This window comes from Pseudocercospora fijiensis (assembly GCF_000340215.1).
Source record: "Pseudocercospora fijiensis CIRAD86 unplaced genomic scaffold MYCFIscaffold_3, whole genome shotgun sequence".
NCBI classification, from domain to species: Eukaryota; Fungi; Ascomycota; class Dothideomycetes; order Mycosphaerellales; family Mycosphaerellaceae; genus Pseudocercospora; species Pseudocercospora fijiensis.
In genome coordinates, this window is record NW_006921534.1 from 1,592,183 (window position 1) to 1,612,008 (window position 19,826).

The 19,826-nt window shown below is 46.9% G+C and overlaps 7 protein-coding genes across 7 annotated transcripts; 3 read left to right on the forward strand and 4 right to left on the reverse strand.

The window, feature by feature from the left end:
- Nucleotides 1–6,841: 6,841 nt before the first annotated feature.
- MYCFIDRAFT_214574 (uncharacterized protein) lies at nt 6,842–8,153 on the forward strand. The gene is made up of 2 exons (XM_007926424.1): nt 6,842–7,846; nt 7,906–8,153. Exons 1-2 carry the CDS (start codon nt 7,130–7,132, stop codon nt 8,080–8,082), a joined length of 894 nt encoding a protein of 297 aa, XP_007924615.1. The 5' UTR covers nt 6,842–7,129; the 3' UTR covers nt 8,083–8,153.
- A 347-nt stretch (nt 8,154–8,500) lies between these two features.
- On the forward strand, nt 8,501–12,805 carry MYCFIDRAFT_214575 (uncharacterized protein; the record flags this gene model as incomplete). Its single annotated transcript, XM_007926425.1, has 1 exon — nt 8,501–12,805. One exon carries the CDS (start codon nt 8,501–8,503, stop codon nt 12,743–12,745), a length of 4,245 nt encoding a protein of 1,414 aa, XP_007924616.1. The 3' UTR covers nt 12,746–12,805.
- A 300-nt stretch (nt 12,806–13,105) lies between these two features.
- Nucleotides 13,106–13,841, reverse strand: MYCFIDRAFT_210755 (uncharacterized protein). Its single transcript, XM_007926426.1, has one exon. It carries the CDS (start codon nt 13,732–13,734, stop codon nt 13,303–13,305), a length of 432 nt encoding a protein of 143 aa, XP_007924617.1. The 5' UTR covers nt 13,735–13,841; the 3' UTR covers nt 13,106–13,302.
- A 938-nt stretch (nt 13,842–14,779) lies between these two features.
- MYCFIDRAFT_173055 (uncharacterized protein) lies at nt 14,780–15,739 on the reverse strand (the record flags this gene model as incomplete). The annotated part of the gene is made up of 10 exons (XM_007926427.1): nt 14,780–14,815; nt 14,841–14,873; nt 14,913–14,926; nt 14,976–15,203; nt 15,231–15,244; nt 15,317–15,375; nt 15,404–15,562; nt 15,595–15,615; nt 15,671–15,682; nt 15,713–15,739. 10 exons carry the CDS (start codon nt 15,737–15,739, stop codon nt 14,780–14,782), a joined length of 603 nt encoding a protein of 200 aa, XP_007924618.1.
- A 70-nt stretch (nt 15,740–15,809) lies between these two features.
- On the reverse strand, nt 15,810–16,360 carry MYCFIDRAFT_173056 (uncharacterized protein; the record flags this gene model as incomplete). The annotated part of the gene is made up of 5 exons (XM_007926428.1): nt 15,810–15,842; nt 15,878–16,015; nt 16,057–16,105; nt 16,146–16,184; nt 16,233–16,360. 5 exons carry the CDS (start codon nt 16,358–16,360, stop codon nt 15,810–15,812), a joined length of 387 nt encoding a protein of 128 aa, XP_007924619.1.
- A 112-nt stretch (nt 16,361–16,472) lies between these two features.
- Nucleotides 16,473–16,908, reverse strand: MYCFIDRAFT_101699 (uncharacterized protein; the record flags this gene model as incomplete). The annotated part of the gene is made up of 2 exons (XM_007926429.1): nt 16,473–16,526; nt 16,582–16,908. Coding segments are annotated over 2 exons (381 nt in total), but the record flags the coding sequence as incomplete, so codon positions are not given.
- Nucleotides 16,909–18,723: 1,815 nt separating this feature from the next.
- Nucleotides 18,724–19,722, forward strand: MYCFIDRAFT_173058 (uncharacterized protein; the record flags this gene model as incomplete). Its single annotated transcript, XM_007926430.1, has 6 exons — nt 18,724–18,828; nt 18,882–19,100; nt 19,135–19,259; nt 19,293–19,536; nt 19,568–19,682; nt 19,709–19,722. 6 exons carry the CDS (start codon nt 18,724–18,726, stop codon nt 19,720–19,722), a joined length of 822 nt encoding a protein of 273 aa, XP_007924621.1.
- Between the last annotated feature and the right edge of the window lie 104 nt (nt 19,723–19,826).

The following is a 19,826-nucleotide window of genomic DNA, read 5'->3' on the forward strand; positions in this document are numbered from 1 at the left end:
AGTTATATAGTTGTCAATCCGATGATTAGTTATATCCTTAGCACGATTCACAACAGGTTATAAGCCCGGCGTATACGCTTACCTATCTAGTTCAACTATAAAAGAACTGTTTCTAGAGTCTACTAAACAGAGCTAGCTATCTAGACCTATTAGGTACCTAGTTAAGAGCTCTAGTTCGGACTAAAACCTAGCAAGTGTCCCTTATAAGCCCTACCTAGCACTATACTAAAAGGCAGCTAGGAACGATAGACACTAATTAGACAAAGATAGTAAAGGAGAATTAGGTTCTTAGGAAGGGGATCAACTTCTAAGACTAGAAGCTTATATTCTAGGCGGCCCTTCTAGAAAAGGACCTAGTTAGTATAGTATTCTATAGACTTAACTAGGCTAATGAAATAAAACTACCTCTAAAAAGCATGTTTATAGGGGACTTAGCCGATTAGTAGTATAGAGACATATTTAGGGACTAGAAAAAGAAAGACATCTAAGCCCTAGGCATACTTATTACTAGACTCGACCCTGCTCTTAGACTAGACTTCGGTAACATACCTAAGTTAGCTAAGGACATATACGACTACATTAAGGCTCTATACAAGCCTATTGTAACCGTAGACATATTTAATACCATTAAACTCATTAGGCATATTAGGATGCCCCTTACCAATCCGAACACCTAGTAGTACTACGAATCTTTTTAGCAGTAGTTTAATAGATTCTAAACATTAATAGAACAATTTGCTAGCTTAGTTACAATAACAGAAGCGCCTATAAAGTTATTAGATATTAAGATACCTAATATGCTTGTTAGGATGCTATTTATTTAGGGCCTTTCTAGTTACGAATAGCTTAGATCCTAGAAGTACAACAATAAGCCTAAAGCTAAGGACTCCTCCCTTAAAGCAATAATAACGTCCCTAAGGAGAGAAAAGCCTCCTAGATAGTTATCTAGCGGCTTAAAGCTTATTAGAGGGGCTATTAGCAATAATAACGACTAGTGCACTTAGTGCAAGCACAAACACACTAACGCTAAGTGCTATAAGCAACACCCTAATAGTATAGCACTACCTAGTTAGGGAAAGAAAGACAAGAGCAAAGACAAAGATAAAGGCAAGAAGGGTAAAGGTAAAGGAAAGGGCAAATCTAGTAGTGCTATTAACAATAACAAAGATGAATTAGACTCCTCCTCTAACTCGGAAGATAAGGGAGACTATTAGCTAGACGGCCTTAGTAGGGGCCTAATTAGGGGAGCTATTACAAAGCCGGGACTAGCTGTAGCAAGCTCTAAGAACCTAATAGCTAATACAAAAGTTTAGGATATAGGTACATTACTGCATATTATAGGGAACAAGAGCTAGTTTAGCGATCTTAAGCACCTAACTAAGCCTATTCAGTTCTCCTAAGCAGTAGGAAAATTAAGTGTATTACGATTAGGAACTGTTAACATCTTCCTAACCTATAAAGGAAAGAAAACCCTAATTACTCTAATAGACGTCCTCTACTCCCCGAACTTAGATTGTAACCTAATCTTAGTAGAGCGTCTTTAAAAGAAATATAGTATTTACTTAGACAGACCTTTAGGCACTTTAATACTTAAAGGCAAGCTAATTAGAAAGGTTGAGGAAGTATAAGGAGTACTTGCCCTTAAAGATGCTAAAGTCAAAATGCTAGGCTTAGCTTTAAAACCAAACTTAGAATCGAGTTAGAAAGGGTAGCTATTAGCCCTAGCTATCGCTAGACTACGAGCGGACACATTAAGATAGTATTAGAGACTTAGCTACGTCGGCAACAAGATCCTAACAGCTACTAAGGAAGCTATTCTAGGCCTAGAAGAAGTTGATATATCTAAACTCGAGTACTATAAGACCTGTAAGCTCTCGAGAGCTTAAAGAGTTATATTAAGAGAACATAGAACCAGACTAGAAAAAGCCCTTAACGAAGTCTATATTAACCTTGTTAGCGTATAACTATTTAATCTGTTTAGAAACAGGTACATTATAATCCTAACTGATGCTAAAACTAGGCTTAGGTAGGGTCTATTACTTCGAAATAAAGACAAGGTAACAAGTAGTAACAAGCTAACTAACTAGATAACCAGAATTAAGAGGCAATATAACAAAATCCCTAAGATTATCTTTAGTAATAGCGGAGGAGAGTTTACTAACAACGATCTAGTATATTTTGTAGAGGAAGTTAGCATTAGATAGGATATATCTATACTATATATACCGGAGCAGAATAGCATTGCAGAGTCGTTAAACAAGACGATTCTGCTTAAGGTAAGAGCAATAATAATTGACTCTAGCCTACCAATATACTACTAGTGCTTTGTAGTAATGTATTCGATTTACCTAACTAATAGACTAGTAAACTTAAGAACTAAGGAAGTTCTACTTAAGGCTTTCGAATTAGACTTGAATATCGGTAGTATAGACATTAACCTATCTAAGACGAGACGGTTTGGCTATAAGGCATTCAAATACCTTGAATCCGGGGCTAAACGACTTAACTCCTAGAAATTTGCACTAAGAGCTTTCGTTTACTAGTTTATTAAATTCTAAGAAAATTCGTTAACAAACTATCTGCTTTAGAACCCGCACTAGAAGGATAGCGTATAGTAGTATAACATCAGATTCTCTCTATACGTTACCTTTAACGAGGACTTTGTCTATAGAGATAATTTCACTAAGCTTCTAAGTACCCTTTAAGCTTAGAGGGAGTATTTGAGACTAGCTATCCCTTAGGAGACTATTTAGGTACTTGAAACCTAGTCTAACCTTTCATTTAAGTTAGGAATCCTAGCACTATTCCCTAGTAATAACTAAACACTTTAGCACTCTTTAGAACCTTAGGGGGAGCTATTTAGAGGTAGCATCCCTTAGCCTTAGTAGGCTTATAATTAGGAAGATTAGGAAGACTCCCTTATAGCTTAGGAGGAGCAAGGTATACTTAAGTAAGGAACACTACCTTAGCTAATACCTATAGCTAATAAGCTAATACTCCAAAATTACTAACTAGAACTACTAGCTACCTAGTAGGAAGCTGCTCCTAAGAAAAATTAGCATACTTAAGAAACAGATACTGCTAAACTAGAAGACACCCTAATTACTCCCTTCTAAGTCCCTAAGACTACTAGCAAGAGAAAGAGGGCTCCTAACCTACCTTAGCTAAACCCTCCTTAAGCCGAAGTACGACTTAGGTCTAGTAGAGCCGTAGCTAAGTATAACTATAGCAAGATTACTAAGATTACTATAGCTACTACTACAAAAGATGCTTAGAAGCTAGCTAACCTAACAACCCTAGCTGAAGCCCTAAAAAGGCCTAACTAGGATAAATAGAGAAAAGCCGTTATAAAAGAGATAAGGTCTCTTAAAAAGTCTAGTACAATCGAGTGGATTCTAGCCGAATCCCTACTAAAAGGCAGAATACCTCTAATAGGAAAATAGGTTTTCAAGATTAAATACCTACTAGACGGCTCTATTAACAAATATAAGGCAAGATGGACAGCTAGAGGCTTTATATAAAAGCAAGGTCTTAACTATGTTAACACCTATGCTCCTATACTAAGAGTAGCTACTACTAGACTTGTCCTTAGACTTTTAGTAAACAAAAACTAGAAGCGAAAACAGGTTGATATCGAGACTGCTTTCTTAAACCCCCCTCTAGACAAAGAGATTTTCATTAGACCCCTAGAAGGCGCGCACCTATTTAAGAAGCACCCTCTAAAGTAGATTATCCGTATTAGAAAAGGATTGTATAGCCTTAAGCAGGCTGCTAATCTCTAGTACTATAATACTTTAGACACTCTTCGTTAACTTAGCCTAAGTAGGACAAAGAGTAACTATTGCCTATAGTAAGGCAATAGTATTCTTGTCCTCCTTTATATAGATAACTTCTAAATCTTTAGAACCTCTAAGGCAAAGATCGATGCTCTAATTAAAGGTCTTCGTAAGAAGTATATAATTAAGATTATTACGTCTAACCTGTTTCTAGGCCTTTATCTAAAGGAAGACAAGGAGGGAAACCTTACTATCTCCTAGATATACTATACTAAAGAGAAGCTTTAGAAGCATAGCTTAGACTAGTGTAAGCTAATAAAGCATCTACTTAAGAAGCTTTACGAGCCTCTTACAACCCCCTATAACCGTTAGGACTACTAGCTATTTAACACTATAATTGGTGAAATATAGTTTCTAGCTAACTAAACCAGACTAGATATTAGCTATACCGTCAACCACCTTACTAGGTTCCTTTAGAATCCCGGACCTAAGTATGTTATAGCTGCTAAACATCTCTAGAGGTATATTGCTAGCATAGTTGACAAAGGACTTGTCTTTAGAAAGAAGAAAACTTTAGAATTTCGGGCATACTCTAACGCAGACTTTGCTAGTAACCCTTTATTATTAAGATCAATATTAGGCGCCCTTATACTTCTTAATAATACTCTAATTATATAGAGATTACAGCTCTAGAAGGAAGTCGTACTCTCTAGCACTAAAGCAGAGTATATTACTCTAATAGAAGCATATAGAGAAATCTACTAGCTCCGAAATTTGATAACTAAGCTTCAACTACTTACTAGGGAAGAAGTTAACAGGATTTATGTCTAGGTAGACAACTAGTTAGCTATTTCCCTTATTAAGGACTATATAAATTCTAAGAGGTCGAGGCACGTTTCCCTTAGGAACTACTACTATAGAGAACAGTATGCCTAGGGAAAGATTAGTGTCGAATTCGTTACTACTAACAAACAGCTAGCGGACTGTTTTACTAAGCCTAAATCTCCAAACAAAATTCTCTAATAATATAGCGTCTCTAGGACAAACTCCTAAGTTACTCCTTTAGAAAGAAAAATCTTATTTATAGGATTAGAAAACAAGCTTTATACACTTATTGAATTTTATTCTAATTTCTAGAAACAGCCTAGCTGCACTATACAGTCTAAGCTGCAAAATTTCTTTTATAACAACATTAAGACTAAGTAGGAAGAAATACCCTAGCCCTTAAGAGTTAGAAACTCTCTAATGCTACAAGGCTTTTACTAATCTAGACTGCCTAGCCTATTTCAAAATCGAAAATATACATTATAGCTCTCTATCTACTAGAAAAAAAACCGAATCTCCCTAATCAGCTACCTATCTTAGCATTACTGTCTTCGTAATTAGAGAAACCCCTCTAAGGACTACTAGAATCGCGAGTCGAGCTAGGACTAGTAGACAACCTAGAACCTAGCCTACGACTACGTCCCTAAGTAGTAGCCTAGGTATAAGCATTTGCCTGCTATAGCAGTAAATTTGCTACTGCCTAGGCGCCCTAAGGAGTACTCTAATCGATGCTAGACGGGACTAGCACGTATAGACGACGCTAATTAGTGCCTGCTCTACTCCCCGGATTGCGAGGCGGTAGAGGCGCTATAGGCGTCTAACGATTCGTATTAGAGCGTAGCCGAGAGACGTAACCTAATAAAAGAATTAGTGTTTTTGCTTTAAAAAAATGCATAAGACTAGATTCAACTTACTAGAGAACTCGCATTAACTATAATAATTTAAGCTAGTACAGTTAGTGCAAGCGCCCTTTAGGAAAGCGATATCCTAACCGTTAATTCGATAACTTAGAGTTATATACTCTTATTACTCTAAGTACGGACCCTTTAACTGCTTACAAGGACCGCACTAGCTATTACTAGTATACACGCGTCTAGTAGTAGCTATATATACAAGCGCGGTAGGCAAGTAGTTAACATTCGATTTTAAGCCTAAATTAAATGCCTTAGCCGCCTTACGCAGACGCGGAGGTACACTTAGAAACAGCCGAGCATTATCCTAGCTCGTAATAAAATGCCTAATATTAACGTTACGTAGCTAAGGCGGAGTCTACTCCGGACTAATATTAGTTAAGCACTAGATAATTCTCTAGAGAATCGCGATAGTTAACTGAACTTCCTTAAGGACTACGCCTAGTTAGCAAATTATTAGAAAAGGGGAAACTCTAATAGTAATACTTACTAGTCTCTATAAGCTAGAGCTTATTATAACGCGAAGGGTGCCGATTCTTGTTTAGATTATTACTACCGCCGCCGCTGCTACTACTACCTATACTACTCGCTATACTCTCTAGGCTAGGGTAAAGAATCATCGCTATAATAAAGTCTCGGCTAGCTATTAGACTTAAAAGGTCTTAGTAAGAATTTGAAAATCTAGGGGAGGCTACTAGTACTTAGGGGATTGCTAAAGAGTAGATTGTAAAAGTTCAAGTTGTCTAGTTAAGTTTAAGTGTCTCTTATAGGCGCCTACTAACCCTATAATTACGACTGAGGACATTACTCTAAAGCAAACCAATTAGTAAACAATGTAATATAAGCACGTATAAGTAGTATAGTATATAAAGCTGTATATAAAGTAGATATAGTCTAATATCTAAAGGCAGTTAGAAGATGAAGTGAAGCTCTAAGCCTAGATTTAGAGTGTCTAATCTAAATAGTATATTATCTCTGCCTAAGGGGGAGTGTTGTAGTTTAGTTAGGTAATATACTAGTTAGCTAATACTATTAGCTAACCTATGCCAAGAGGAAGGATATATAATAGGTATATTAACTGCAGTTTCTGTAGCTAGCTCCTAATCCTTCTTTGTATAGTTATATAGTTGTCAATCCGATAATTAGTTGCATCCTTAGCACGATTCACAACAGGATCGAGCCGGATGCTTGGCTTGTGTGCTTGGCATGTTCAAACTAGACCTCAATCATGCAGATCCCGTTGCGATTGGCTGGCAATTGTCCTGGTAAGGTCAGAATGGGTATATGCCGCCATACAGTTACAGTACATCGTGCGGCTGTGCGGAAACAGAGTTTTGGAACAGCGCACGCTGCTCTGCGGCGCGGTTGACATTTCGTACAAGGCTTGTTCAATGTCCCGGTCAGGTGTAAAAGAAGTTTTCCTCGCCAAACCGTCTTCTACAACCACGATCTACAGGTCACCATCCTTCCCAGCTCCATACGTGTAATCTCGCACCCACAGCTCGGCAATCTCGCATTAAAACTCAAGGATTCTGTTCAAGCATAGCACTCGAGACGGAGAGTCCATCACCAACGCACCACCCTCTCTGAAAACACCAAGACTGTCGAACCACAACAATGTCGTACGGTACTCTCAACTGCACCAATGGTGGCGGCATCGGCACCAATATCATCGCAAATCAGACCGGTTCTCGATACTGCGGTCTATTTTCAGACAGGACGGTAATTGAGCAATGCTGCGATGGCAGCGAAATCTTGTCAAGTTCCTGTGAGGTGTACTGCGCCTACACAGGTACAATTCGAAATTGGATCCAATGCGTATCAGGAAACTCTTCAGACTCGACACCACGCCCTGATGCCTTCTGCTTAAGCGGCACATCTTCGAACCTGACCGAATCAGTGAAAACATCTTTTGGCTTCCGCACCAAATCAGCGCCGAAGATCGGATGGGTGGTCCTAGGCTTGCTATTCTCGTCATTCTTAATCGGACCATGCTACGCAGCCAACGGTGACTGCAGTCTTCACGTCGATCACACCTTCCCGCGCCTCGGCAGTTCTAAAATCGTCTCCAATCATTTCGAATGTGTAAGCTCGGATGAAGGCTTCTGCGACTACTCACTCCCAATCTCTACGCCAAGGATGTCAAACAACAGATCTCTCACCACGGAAACGGCGTTCTACTCGGCCGCTGCACCCGAGTTCGATGGCATTTTCGAGAAAATCAGCAATGCTACGAATGGAAGGCAATTTCCTGCTCTCAGTCAATTGAATATTACGTATGAGTTTGCTGTGGGTGATGGCCAGAGTTTTAGCGTTGGGTGGACACCGTATCTGGTAAGTTGAATGCATGGCAAGATATTCTGAGCAAGGGTTATGCTGACTGGCACGCATAGTTCTGCGTGAATGGTACTTTGACCAACTGCGGCGATGTTCTGCCTGATGAGCCAGGATTGGGTGATGATATGATGGGATTCGAGGCTTGTGGACCGTTGTTCGTGGATGATGAGAACTCGTACACGAACCCGAACGCCACGATTAATGGAGTTTTGAACCCGATTTACACCGGTTAATTACTCGGGCAGTCGAGCTGGACAGCCTGGACCGATTGATAGCTCATATGTAAATGAAATCTTTTGTGCGGCTTTTTGCTCCCAAGGATCTATCTCAAAAGGTCCAGATACCGATAGCTCGGCAGTCTGAGCGATTGATGATGTTGATCTGGCTCACGTGTTTCTCCAAGCGACTTCCATTTTCTAGCATGATCATTCACTGAGAAAAAGGAATTGTGTGGTTGGAAATGGGTGCCTGAGAAACTAGTGGAACTAATCAGGCACCAGCGGAGATCGGGTTTAGCCCGAATAAAGTTCAAGGCGTCGGCATCGCGTGCGGGAGCTACGGTCATCAGAAGTAAACACAGACGTCGATGTTTCTTCCCAAACTCCTGCATTTCTTTCTATCTGCCATTTCGCGCATGGCGAATCGGTAGCCATGTCGAACTCAAGCCTCCCCGAGCCATCCACAGAACGCGTGACGCGATCATCGACCGCGCGCAATCCTCGAAGACGGCCGCGACAGAGCGACAACGACACCCTCAAAACCCACGCTCCCAGGCGGAAGCGCAGTAAGGTCACCGAAGACACATATGTGCCGCGGCTATCCACCGAGAATGGCTCCATCGCGCCTTCTCAGGAGTCAGACATCCTCGAGACGCCTCCGGATGGCATGAACGATGGCATGAACGGCTCTGCGAATGGAGTCTACTCGAATGGCTTCCACAGGCATGAGCGAGCCGGCAGCACCAGCACGCCACTGATGGACGGCGAGACATCGCTGGCAATCAGAGGTAGCAAGAAGGGTACTGTGAAGCGATCGCACCTGCGCGGCGATGGCGCAACAACTCTATGTCACAATGAAGTCTATACCGTCAAGATGCTCCCCAGTACGCCGAGAGAGCTCAAAAAGCCAGAAGCGGAATATAGAGGCAGCGTACAAGGCAACTACGCGCTTGCGGTCACGCAGAAGAAGGCGATAGTATGGGAATACACGTCACATACCGCCGCGAGCAATCCGCGCACCTTTGACATTCCCTTCCCCTCTCGATCTGGCGAACCTCTCCCATTCGGCGCCCTGGTGCCCACTGGTGTCAGCACCACAGACTACGGCCTCCTGCTCATATCCGCCACGAGCGGCAAAGTCATCTTCTATGAGTCGATCGATCGCGCTGCCTCGCTTGGCCTGTTTCACGACCGCAAGTCGGGTGTAGAAGGTACCATCCCGCTTTCCTCCTACGAGACCGTCGCCAGTCTGGTTCCTGCCGATCATGCAGGCTTTATTGCTGTATTGAGCTCTGGCAAGCTTGTGCATTTGACTCTCCGCGATGCGCAAGGAAAGCCTAGAATAGCGAATCAGCAGCTGAAGATCACTGAAGCTGGATCGGGAGGCGTCTTTGGAAGCTTTACGGGATTCCTCAAATCTACGCACAGGCGAGATCTCACGGCAGTACATACAAGACCTTCGAGGATTCGAGGCCGCATGCAAGCCATTGGTTTGACAGAACGTGCTGAGGTACTGCTCTGGGATCTTGATTGGTCTGGACATTCCGAATTCAAGGCAAGCATCGATTTTCGAGAAGTGCTCGTCAATGGTTTGAAGGATATTGTGCCTCCAGAGCTGCATGGCCAAGCTGAGCAGGCAGTCGCGCTGGACTTTGCAATCAGCGCAAAGCCCACTTCTAGTCTGGCGCTGGCAAACAATGACGATTCCGACCCTCCTCTTTTCCTGCTTATTCTGGCTCGAATTGGCAATGTTGGAATGCACAGCTTCTCGTTGGTCGAATTGTCACTACCTGGCGAAGGCTTAGCAGAAGTCGAGCGCATCTGTCGGATTGAGACCTACAGCACTCCAAGCTCCTCAGATAGCAAGCCGCGACTCGTCATTCCCGCCCCAGGTCACACAGCGTTTGTCACGTTCGAAGATGCGACTACACTCATGGGCACCCAGACCATTGTGCCCAACACTCCTGAAGCACAGCTACATGCATCGTATGTAGTGCCAGACGCTTTCGAGGAGACCATTGCGCTGCGATCGGGCAAGAGCTTGACAATTCGAGAAGTCTATGAGGAGCATTCTAAAGGTGGTCAGGCTAGTATGGTTTCCTTCATTCAGGGCGCGGGTCTGGTACGCATTACTACAGCCGACACTACCAAACTGGACCAATTCACGAGAATCTCCATCAAGAGCAAAATCGAACAGGCCGTGTTTTATGGCGCATTGCAGCCGGACAACATCATTGATTTCGCCAAGCAGGACGAGTCTGGATATGATCTGGGTGATGTGCAAACCTCTGCCCTGGCAATCAGCGACCAGATCTTGCGTGCAGATACAATATTCACGCATTTCCTTCCACCTTCGCCGCCATCAATGCCACATCACCTTGCCACTAAAGCCAAAGCTTTGCAGGCACTGGCGACGCACGTACGAACGGCTCATCCGGCGATGTCGAGAGATACAATGTGGCGGATGCTGTCTGACGCCGAGCGCATCGCGGCTGGACAGCAACTCTGGATTGCGTTCCAAGAACATATCGAGTTAGTCAGCCAAGTGAAGCGAAGGTCGACGCTGCTGGACGAGCTATGCTCTTGGTTCGACGAGGCTGCGGAAGCTTTTGCGCAGCGGAAGGATCTAGCAAACGAAGACAGCGTGAGAAAATTCTTCATTGGCGGACTTCACCGGCTAGAAGCGCTCCTCCAACATGTGAGGGTGTTCTTGAAGGACGAATTGGAGGAAACCGCGCGCGACCCGGCCGACTCGATGAAGCTCGTATTCCAAGCGAACGAAATATGCCTGCTGTCGCTCCAAACAGCATTCAAGTTTCGTGCAGACAATTGCTCTACTTATGGCATCCCACCAGACCTCATTGAAGACGGCATTCTCATTGCTCTGGAGGAATATGCGGGCGTCCAGCAGTTCTGGACGTCTCCTTCTTGGTTCGTTCGCAACACTGTCGAGATTGCCAACCTATCCGGAGAGATCAACAAGAAGCTCTATGTCCCGGAAAATCTGGACGTTGACACCGAGCGCCTGGCACGTGAAGTGGCCGATCTCAATCCTAAACTGCTTGAAATATGGTGCACTCAATATCAAGAAGACATATACTGGCACTTGGAACACTCCGATCCCAGGTATCGAGAAACTGGCAAGAAGCTTGAGTTAGAGTTCGAAGACGATCGTTACAAGCAACTTCGTAAGCTGGCGGACGTCGGGCAAGCCGCTGCTGGAATGCAGCTGGCGGAGAAATATCGAGACATGAACACCCTCACTGATATGGTCATTGCGGAAGATCAATATCTCGAAGAGATGATGCACGATCGAAAAATCGATCGATCTGGAATTCCGGTCCTGAAGAAAGAATTGCAATCCAAAATCCGGCAATACTTCAATCGATATGGCGCAGAGTGGTCTGAGGTCTTCTTCGACAGGCTGTTTTCCGACGCATCTTGCGGATCGAAGCTGGCGAGAGCACAGATTGAGTGGAAGCAGGCGCTTACGGAATACCTTAGAGCAAAGCCTTCTCGCGCGAAGCTGTGCTGGATCAACGATGTTACGGAGAGCCATGATTTCGCGCATGCGGCAACAGTTCTGCGACAGGCTGCGGAAGAGCAGGAGACCAAGCTGTGGTCGAAGAAGGTCGAGCTCTCCATGTCTAAGCTCGCCTTACTAGCCGCCGAGGAGGCTGAGGGCCCAACGGCAATCAGGAGGTTGTCACGTGGTGCTCAAGAGAAAGCTCGCACAACACAAGACGACTTGACTGTTGTTCAAGTCCAGGAAGAGCTCTATGCGCACATTCGACCCGATATTATGGCTTCGATTGATCGCGAGGCTGAACTCCAGATTTGTGTTCAGAACTACGGCAATAAAGTCAATGAGTTTCCCGCGTTACGTCGACTTCTGGAACTTGGCCTTGACCTTGTTCTCGACAACATTGCACTTTCCGTGGATCAGCTGATCGACATTCTCACGCTCATGGATGTGAACGTCAACGACACAGCCGAGGGTAATTTCCGCGGTTCGGAGTTCTTCCAAGCACTCAGGGCTCTCAATGCTGCAGCATCCTCACTTCCCTCTACACGCTTCGAGATGCTTCTCCAAACCATTTGGAAGCGAGCCTACCTCTACGACAACTGGAACAAAATGAAGCTCTCATCCTCGAATATTTCAGACGACGAACGTCAATCCAAACTCCGTCAAAGCAACATCTGGCAAACGCTCCGCTACTTCTTGGAATCCGAGCTCAACACCGAAGAAGCGCACGTTCGTTTCGTGTGGCCCAGCGAATGTCTCGGTTCAGGATGCGCGGAGGCGGATTGGGATCATCGATTCTCCGACCCGGAAATCCTTGACCCTCTCATCGCCGACTCACGAAGACAAGACGACATCCTGCAAGGTTATGTTACCGATCGTTCGCTCGATGCAGTTGTCGAGGGCATTGTGGCGGACGTCAAGGTGCTGTTGAAAGAAATCTCGGAGGAGCGGAAAGCTATGGCTGAACAAGCTACGCATTTGATGGAAGGTGATGATCATGTCAATGGGGATTTTCATTTGAACGGAGAGCTTGAGGGGCTGAGGCAAGAGAATTTGGAGGTTGGCGATGAGAGTGGGGTTGAGGAGGACGAGGGAGAGGGAGAGGGAGAGGAAAACGGTGGAGATGTTGAGATGATGGAGGTGGAGGAGTAGATGTGTTTTGATACCATAGATTATGACTGACACAGACAGGCAATAGATTTGACCTGAGAGAATGTGAGAATGTGTATGATCAGCGGCATTTTCCTGTGCCATACATACATACACATGAGTCCAAGGCTGAGAATGTGTCCAACTCTGCTGGTGCTCTTCCGAACGCCAAGAAAAACGCTGGTGCACGTTCCGTCAGTTCCAGGTCGCTGAACCCTGCCCTGCGAGGACTTGTAAAAACATCTCAGAACCCTCCCAAGGTTGGCAAGGCTGAGATGGGGAAAGCTTGAGATTCAACTCCGGCGTATGGCTACATTTGCCGACCACTCCAGAATTGTTTTTGTTGCTCGATGAAGGTGCGCATTATTATGTGCAATCTTTTCGAATTAAAATTAACCTCATACTAAAACTATGCTATCTATGTATTAATAATGCCTTTTCATCATCCTCATCATCCTCATCATCCATCCAACCATCGCTATGCAAAAAAAAAAAAAAAAAAAAAAAAGATACAAAATTTCACATTGACACTTCCACTTTCCACTCTCACCCCCATCCATCTATGGCAAGTTCTGAGGAGTGTAGCTCTGATCCGGCTTGACAACCTGTCCGCTGACAAGCTGCTTGTCAGTATAAGCCGGGTAAATAATCTGCTTTCCCTTGACGACAGCCAGAGTCTGGAATCCTTTTCCCTCGCCGAATTGCCCGCTCCAGTTGCTGCTGATGGTGAACGCTCCGCACTTGACGTTGTTGTAGGAGGCGCGAGTCGCGGGGTTGCCGTTGACTTGGTAGGTGCAGGCTGTTGCTGCCGAGCCGTCGTTCGTGTTGATCTGGTAGTCGTACGTGCAGACGCCGCCGCCGCAGGTGCGTTTGAAGTTTTGCAACGTCCAGCTCGAGCCGGTGGACATCATGGATTTTTCGCCGGCTGGGGTTGGGGCTGCGAGGGAAGAGCCGGCTGTGGCGAGGAGGGCGATGATGGTGGTGAACTGCATTTTGATGGGTGGGTTTGGTTGCTGTATGGAAGAAGAGTGGTGTTGTTGATTTGTGTTGTCGAGATTATTGTTGTTGTTGTTGTAGAATGTTTTGCTTGCTGGGTTTGTGTGTCGAATGATGTCTGTTGGCTGGTTGGGAGACGAGTCTTTATAGCATGTTGTTCAGGATGGCATCTTGCTCGCATGTGCAAGGTACGCTCTGGGTTACGAGCCAAGATCATTGAGCCGCTCTATTCTGAGCAGCAGCCTCATGGTCACTTGCTGAATGGAGACAGAGATACCTCTTTCGGGTCATGGATGCGAGCTACTTCGAAGCGCTATGACGCGAGGCCTGGACACCAGTCTCAAGTCCGTGCTATGTGAGTAGGCCAAGAAGATGCTAGGGTCGTATTCCACTCGGCGTCAGCGAAGACACAGCCCAGCTGACTTTCGGTAACAATATTGATTTTACAGTAGTGGCGGATCCGAGATTGAACACGTGCAGCGCTTCTTAGATCTGGTACTTGCTGCGTGGAAGAATGCTTCACATGCTACGGCGTAGTGTATTGGAAAATGATCCGATCGTGAAATTTTGCCTCGTCGAAAGGCAGATGCAGATGGAAGCGGTGGCCAGCTCGGAAAGAAGCGCTGCTACCGGGTTTCTCGGGTTACGTCAGAATGCCAAGACCTCGTACTTTCCAAGACGTATTTTGAATCTATACCCTCTTATCAGTCTTTGCTTCTAGGCTAGATAGCACAATACAGTGCAACTGCGATAGATCTTATTATAGCCTATATAGACGCCTAATCGTCGAGATACGAATCTTATAATCCCACTTCTCCTGAAGTTCGGATTGCGACAAAAGTCTTAGCATTTCGAGAAACGAACCTATCCCTAAAAGAAAATCTATAGAACGTTCTAAAAATCCGCCAAGCATAGGAATATATCCCACATATCCTATATATAACCCATCTATCTTCGAAAACAGCATTCTAGCAGCGTATCGCTACGCCATCGAGACATTTTATCGCAGAGCTCGAGAAATATTATAAGGTCTTGGCATTCTCACGTGACCCGAGAAACCCAGTAGCGCCTTGGCATCTAAGAATAGATTGCGCTAACTCACGCCAAAGCTTCTGATGAATGGCGACGATGTTACCTCACACATCCTTCTCCTTCTACACGAGGTACATTTCACGAGATCAATATTGACTGTGCAACCATCACGAACGCCCATCGCTAATGCCGGTCTTCCCTACACACCGCCGACACGATGATGGGGCGGTGAGATTATTCAGAAGGAGCAAGGAATTGTCCGGAACGAATCTAGATGGCTGAAGTGATCTCATAATCTGGTGGCATGTGCGGTGCTGGCCAAGAGCTCGATTCAAGGTTACGTCAAAGGGTGAAGGCTGACGGGCTCCGAGATAATTCGTAGTGATCCAAGCCGTGCTGAAAAGCCGGGCTCCTTTTGAAAGAGGGAACGATTCTCAAATCCCCACATCTTGTGCTCCACGGGAAGCCCAACGCCTGAGGCCCGATTGAAACATCCCGTTGATCTGCGGAGGATTACGAAGGGAAGAGGAAGACTTGAAGCTTCACTGCGAATGAGCATAGCTTAGCCTTCTCAAGGAGGGAGGTCCGTCTTGAATTGTATAGTTCTCAGCGCAGAATTACGGCGGCGATCACTGAGATACTTTGAGTGTTTGTTTCATAAACAGGTGGCCGTGGAGCGTCGAGTACGAAACCAAGTATTATTTTACCCGCGGAAAGATGTTTTTTTTTTCTTTCAGATAGAGATTTCAGCGCGCTGCACAATTGAAGAAATTTCCGGAATGGGAGCGTGATCTATTCAGGCAGGCAGTGTCTTGCGCAACCACCCGTCTTCCCATCCAATCTCCCTTTGCATGAAGGAAGCGAAAGGAAGGAATAGAATTTCATAATTCTAACAGTCACCTCGGAATCGTACTAGAAAGCACGTCATTCCAATGCGATGACAATCGTAGTACTCCGCGTCTCAATCATTCATTAATCGCTTTCCCCTTTCTTCTCTTGTAGTAAGAAACAACCACCAGCTCAGAGTAAGCTGATCAATTCATCCTGCTATGCAAAGTGCATCAGTAAAGTACTCAGTCATCATCAAAGAATTAAGAAACTATAAACGAAAGGATCATTCTCTCGCGTCGCGACACGCAACAACAAGGGTCGCGGATTATTGTCGTATATGCATGTGTTGTGTTGCTCTTCACTTATCGTTATATACAAGTACATCGTTCGTGTTTCGCGTTCGCGTTCGCATATCTCGTCACCCACCATCGTGGTATAGTAAAAAAACAAGACACGGCAAAGACTGCCGAATGGGGTTTATTATGTACGTGTGTCGTGTCCTCCCTGACATTTAACAGTCCTTCCTTCCTATTGAGGTAGGCACCGAGGAGACGGGCGGTCCTGCAGACCTGCGTCTGCATATCTGTTGTGTCACATTCCACACACCGACCGGGCCGTCGGTCGACAGCACCCAATGTCGACGACACTCGTGGGCCGCAATAGTTGGAAGGTCTTGAGGTTGTGTTGGCAATCGGACGCGAGTCGCGGTGTTCGCGCCGCTGCCCGAGCTTCAGGATAGTATGCCGTTCCCAGCTTCATGTCATTCTTCAAGTAATAGCTCGTTGTTTTGAAGCTTCCTCAGCATTTTCTCGTTCTGCTCTTGGATGTCCGGGTCATCGTGTCTGTCAGCTTTTGGACCAGACTCAATCTTGCGTCGTACTGGCTTTGCGGGATTGCCGGCTACAACGGTGTACGGCTTCACGTCCTGTCAGAAGCATTAGTGGACGCCATGAGAACGTATAGAACGACTCAAAACTCACTCTAGTGACCACAGACCCAGCACCAACGACCGCTCCCTTTCCGATCGTTCGGAACGGCAAGATGATACAGTCCGCGCCGATGAATACATCTTCCTCAACCTTGATCGGGCCTGCCATGAAGTCGCCTCGTAGGCCACTTCGCTGTTCCGCGTCAATGCTTGCCGTCATACAGCAGAACCTCACATTAGGCCCGATAATTGTTCTATTGCCGATGATAATTTTGCTCGCATCTTGAAAGTAGCAGTACTTCTGTACCAAGACATCATTCCCCAAGATGATGTTGTATCCATAGTCGCAGTTAAAAGGGTTTTCCACAATACTGTGATGCCCACTTTGCCCTTTGGGACCATCCCAAACTTTGTGCTGGCTGTGAGGCCGATGCGACGGGTCCTGGATGGCTTTGAACTTGCGCTCGATTTCCTCTGGTTGAGAAGCCCTACTGACAACACATGAATCATTCCAGGACTCGATTGCCTGCCTGCAAGATTGACGATCTTCGATCAAGGTCTTATCCGCAAACGGTTTGAACTTGTGTCCTGAAATCATGTTCATTCGAGCCGTGTAACTCGTTCCCTGCGGCAAATCTATGCCTACGGGAAGCATCGCTTGGCCATGACGTGATCGACCGCTGCCAGAGCCAGACGAAACACTTTCGTGGGTAGTGATGACAGTGGCAGCCGAAGTTCGTGGTCGAGCCCAGCTGGCCGACGGTGGGTGAAGATGAGGTAGCCATGGATCGGCAGCAGCAGCAGCAGGAGGAGGAGGAGGAGGAGGCAGAGGAGCGAACGGAGGAGGCGGTGGAGGTGGTGCACCAGAGTAGTCAGTAGGCGGTAATCTTTGATGAAGAATCGAATGAGGTGGATGTTCGGCACCAGAGTGCTGCCAACGGGGAGGATTCGAAGGCCACACTTCGCGCTCATGAGGTGGTCGTGAATCTATTGGTGGTATCGGTGCGCCATAGCGATGAGGCAGCGGCTCCTGAGCGTCCGGTCTGGGCAGCGCGAAGCGTTCGCCAGGGTAGGGAGGCAGTGACCTCGGATGCGCTTCATGGTAATGGCCATCGAAGAAAGCCGGGTGTGCGTGAGTGGTCTCGTATTGCTGCTTCGCTTGGAGGGGCACGACAGCTCTTCCTGCAGTTGGCTTGGTGCCTCCAGGTGGCTTTGGCCCATAGCCGCCGCACTGGAAAGAACCACGCATGCAGTTGTTGCATGTGGGCTTGCTCTCGTCACACTTCTTCTTGCGCGCGCGGCATGTGTGACAGCCGGTCTTGGTGCGATTACTGAAGTTGCGCTTGCGTCCCTTCTTGAGATCATTGTCGCCGTTCTGGGCCTGCTCACCGGCATGAGGTTGTGATTCCTGTCCGTCGTCCTGCTCGTCTGGAGGCGAATCGCTCCTGCGTGCTGCATGCCCGGAGCCGAACTGCTGCTGGACTGACTGCGCCAAAGCAGCAGCGACTTCTGGTCGAGGCCTCGGTGGAGGCGTTCCAGCTGTGAGTCTGTGGACAGGCGATGGTTCTCGGACGTAGTTACCAGTTTGTGGATCTCCAAGACCTTCCTGATCATGATCATCCGAGTAGGTCGGCCCTGGCGATGGCATGCCACCATTATGGGTGGTGACTCGTCGTTTCGGCGACTGAGGAGTGGCTCCAAACGGCGCGCCATCTCGGACGTCTTCTCTGGGATGGACACGAGGGGATTCTGCTCGCTTGCGCTTGTTTGTCTCGGGGCTGCCCAGCGGCCGCTCGGCATTCTGTTCTGTCGAAGGCCGCGTTTCCGTTGGACGCCAACCGTGAGACTGATAAGGCGCCGGCGGATGCGACTGTTCCGAAATGCCGTTACTTCGATATTCGACCGGTGGCAATGTTATTGGGCCCGGGCGTGCCGCAGACTGTTCGGGCCGAAAAGAGGTGTTGTTTCGATGGAGATCGCCATTCACAGCGGTGAAGGCACTCGCAGCAGGCTCCGTAAATGGCTTTGGCAGACCAGACGGTCGACCTCCGTTCAAAGTCGACCCATTCAGAACGCTGGTCTCTTCTCGCATTGGGGAATCAGCTCGCACGTCCACTGCTCCCACTCGATCGGGCCGGGTCAAGCGGGTCTGCAGCATCGAACATGAGCAATGGCAGCGTCCACGGGGTGTGCGATGTGGTTGTTGGCCGTCTCGGCCGCGCACGTCGGTTCGGCAGGTGTCAATATCGGACGGGGTGCTGCAATGCAAACAAATGCTTGCCTTGTTCCACGGTCGTGCGTGAGAGGCGCGCTTAATGTCGGCTATTAAACGCAACCAGTGACTTCACCCAGTTGTCCGTGCAAGATGCTGCTTCATGGACGATGTGCGGCCGTGGCCTGCGTTGCTCAGCGGTATGGCGGGAGCGAGTGGAGGCCAATGGTGTCGCGGGGAGTCAGGCAGAAGCAATGGCAATGGCAATGGCAGAAGCAATGGCAATGGCAATGGCAATGCTGGACGCTGCTGCAGCCCGCCAAATTCCGCCGGTCAATCCTGGGCGACGACGTGAGCGCGTGGGGAGGGCAAGGGCAGGGCAGGGCAGGCAAGGCTGGCCGACGCAAGGAGCGAGCACAGCAGAAGGCACGGCGGAGAACGGGCGAGGGCCAAGAATGCGGGGAGTCATATGGATGGCTGAACAGGACCTCTACCCACTGGCGACCGAGACTGCTATAGTAGTGCGAGCTTCGCTCGCAATGAATTCTCAGCCTTAGTCGCGCTCTTGCAAAGGCACGTGCTGCTATAATAAGATATTCCTACCAAATCTCCGTGCTTTGGTCCTGCCTCCAACTACAAAGCCCATGCTGTGACACCCCAATCACTAAACCTGATTCCAGCCTTCATGTATTCGATCACCAAGTACTTTCTCGATGGCGAGTTCCTATCTCTGCTACGCTGACACACGTTATGATGTGCTTCTACAGAGCGACTGAGGCCGCAGACGCTTGGGTCGTGTCGCTTTGACCATCCATGGTGAAGGGAGGTGCCCGCAATTGAGACGAAACTATCGCCAGCGACTCCTCTCACAGCAGGCCCTACCGTTAGCATGTCCCCTTTTGGCCACTTTGATCCGAAAGAAGCATCAAAGGTCCTGTTTCGTGATAGACACCGGTCTTTGATCGAGTCTACAACGACTGAAACGTTTACTTCTTTCGGGCACACGGATGATTACTGCCGCGTGAGCGAGATAACAGCAAACTGGTCAGATAATCTCGACAGAATTTGAAAATCATTCCTGTACA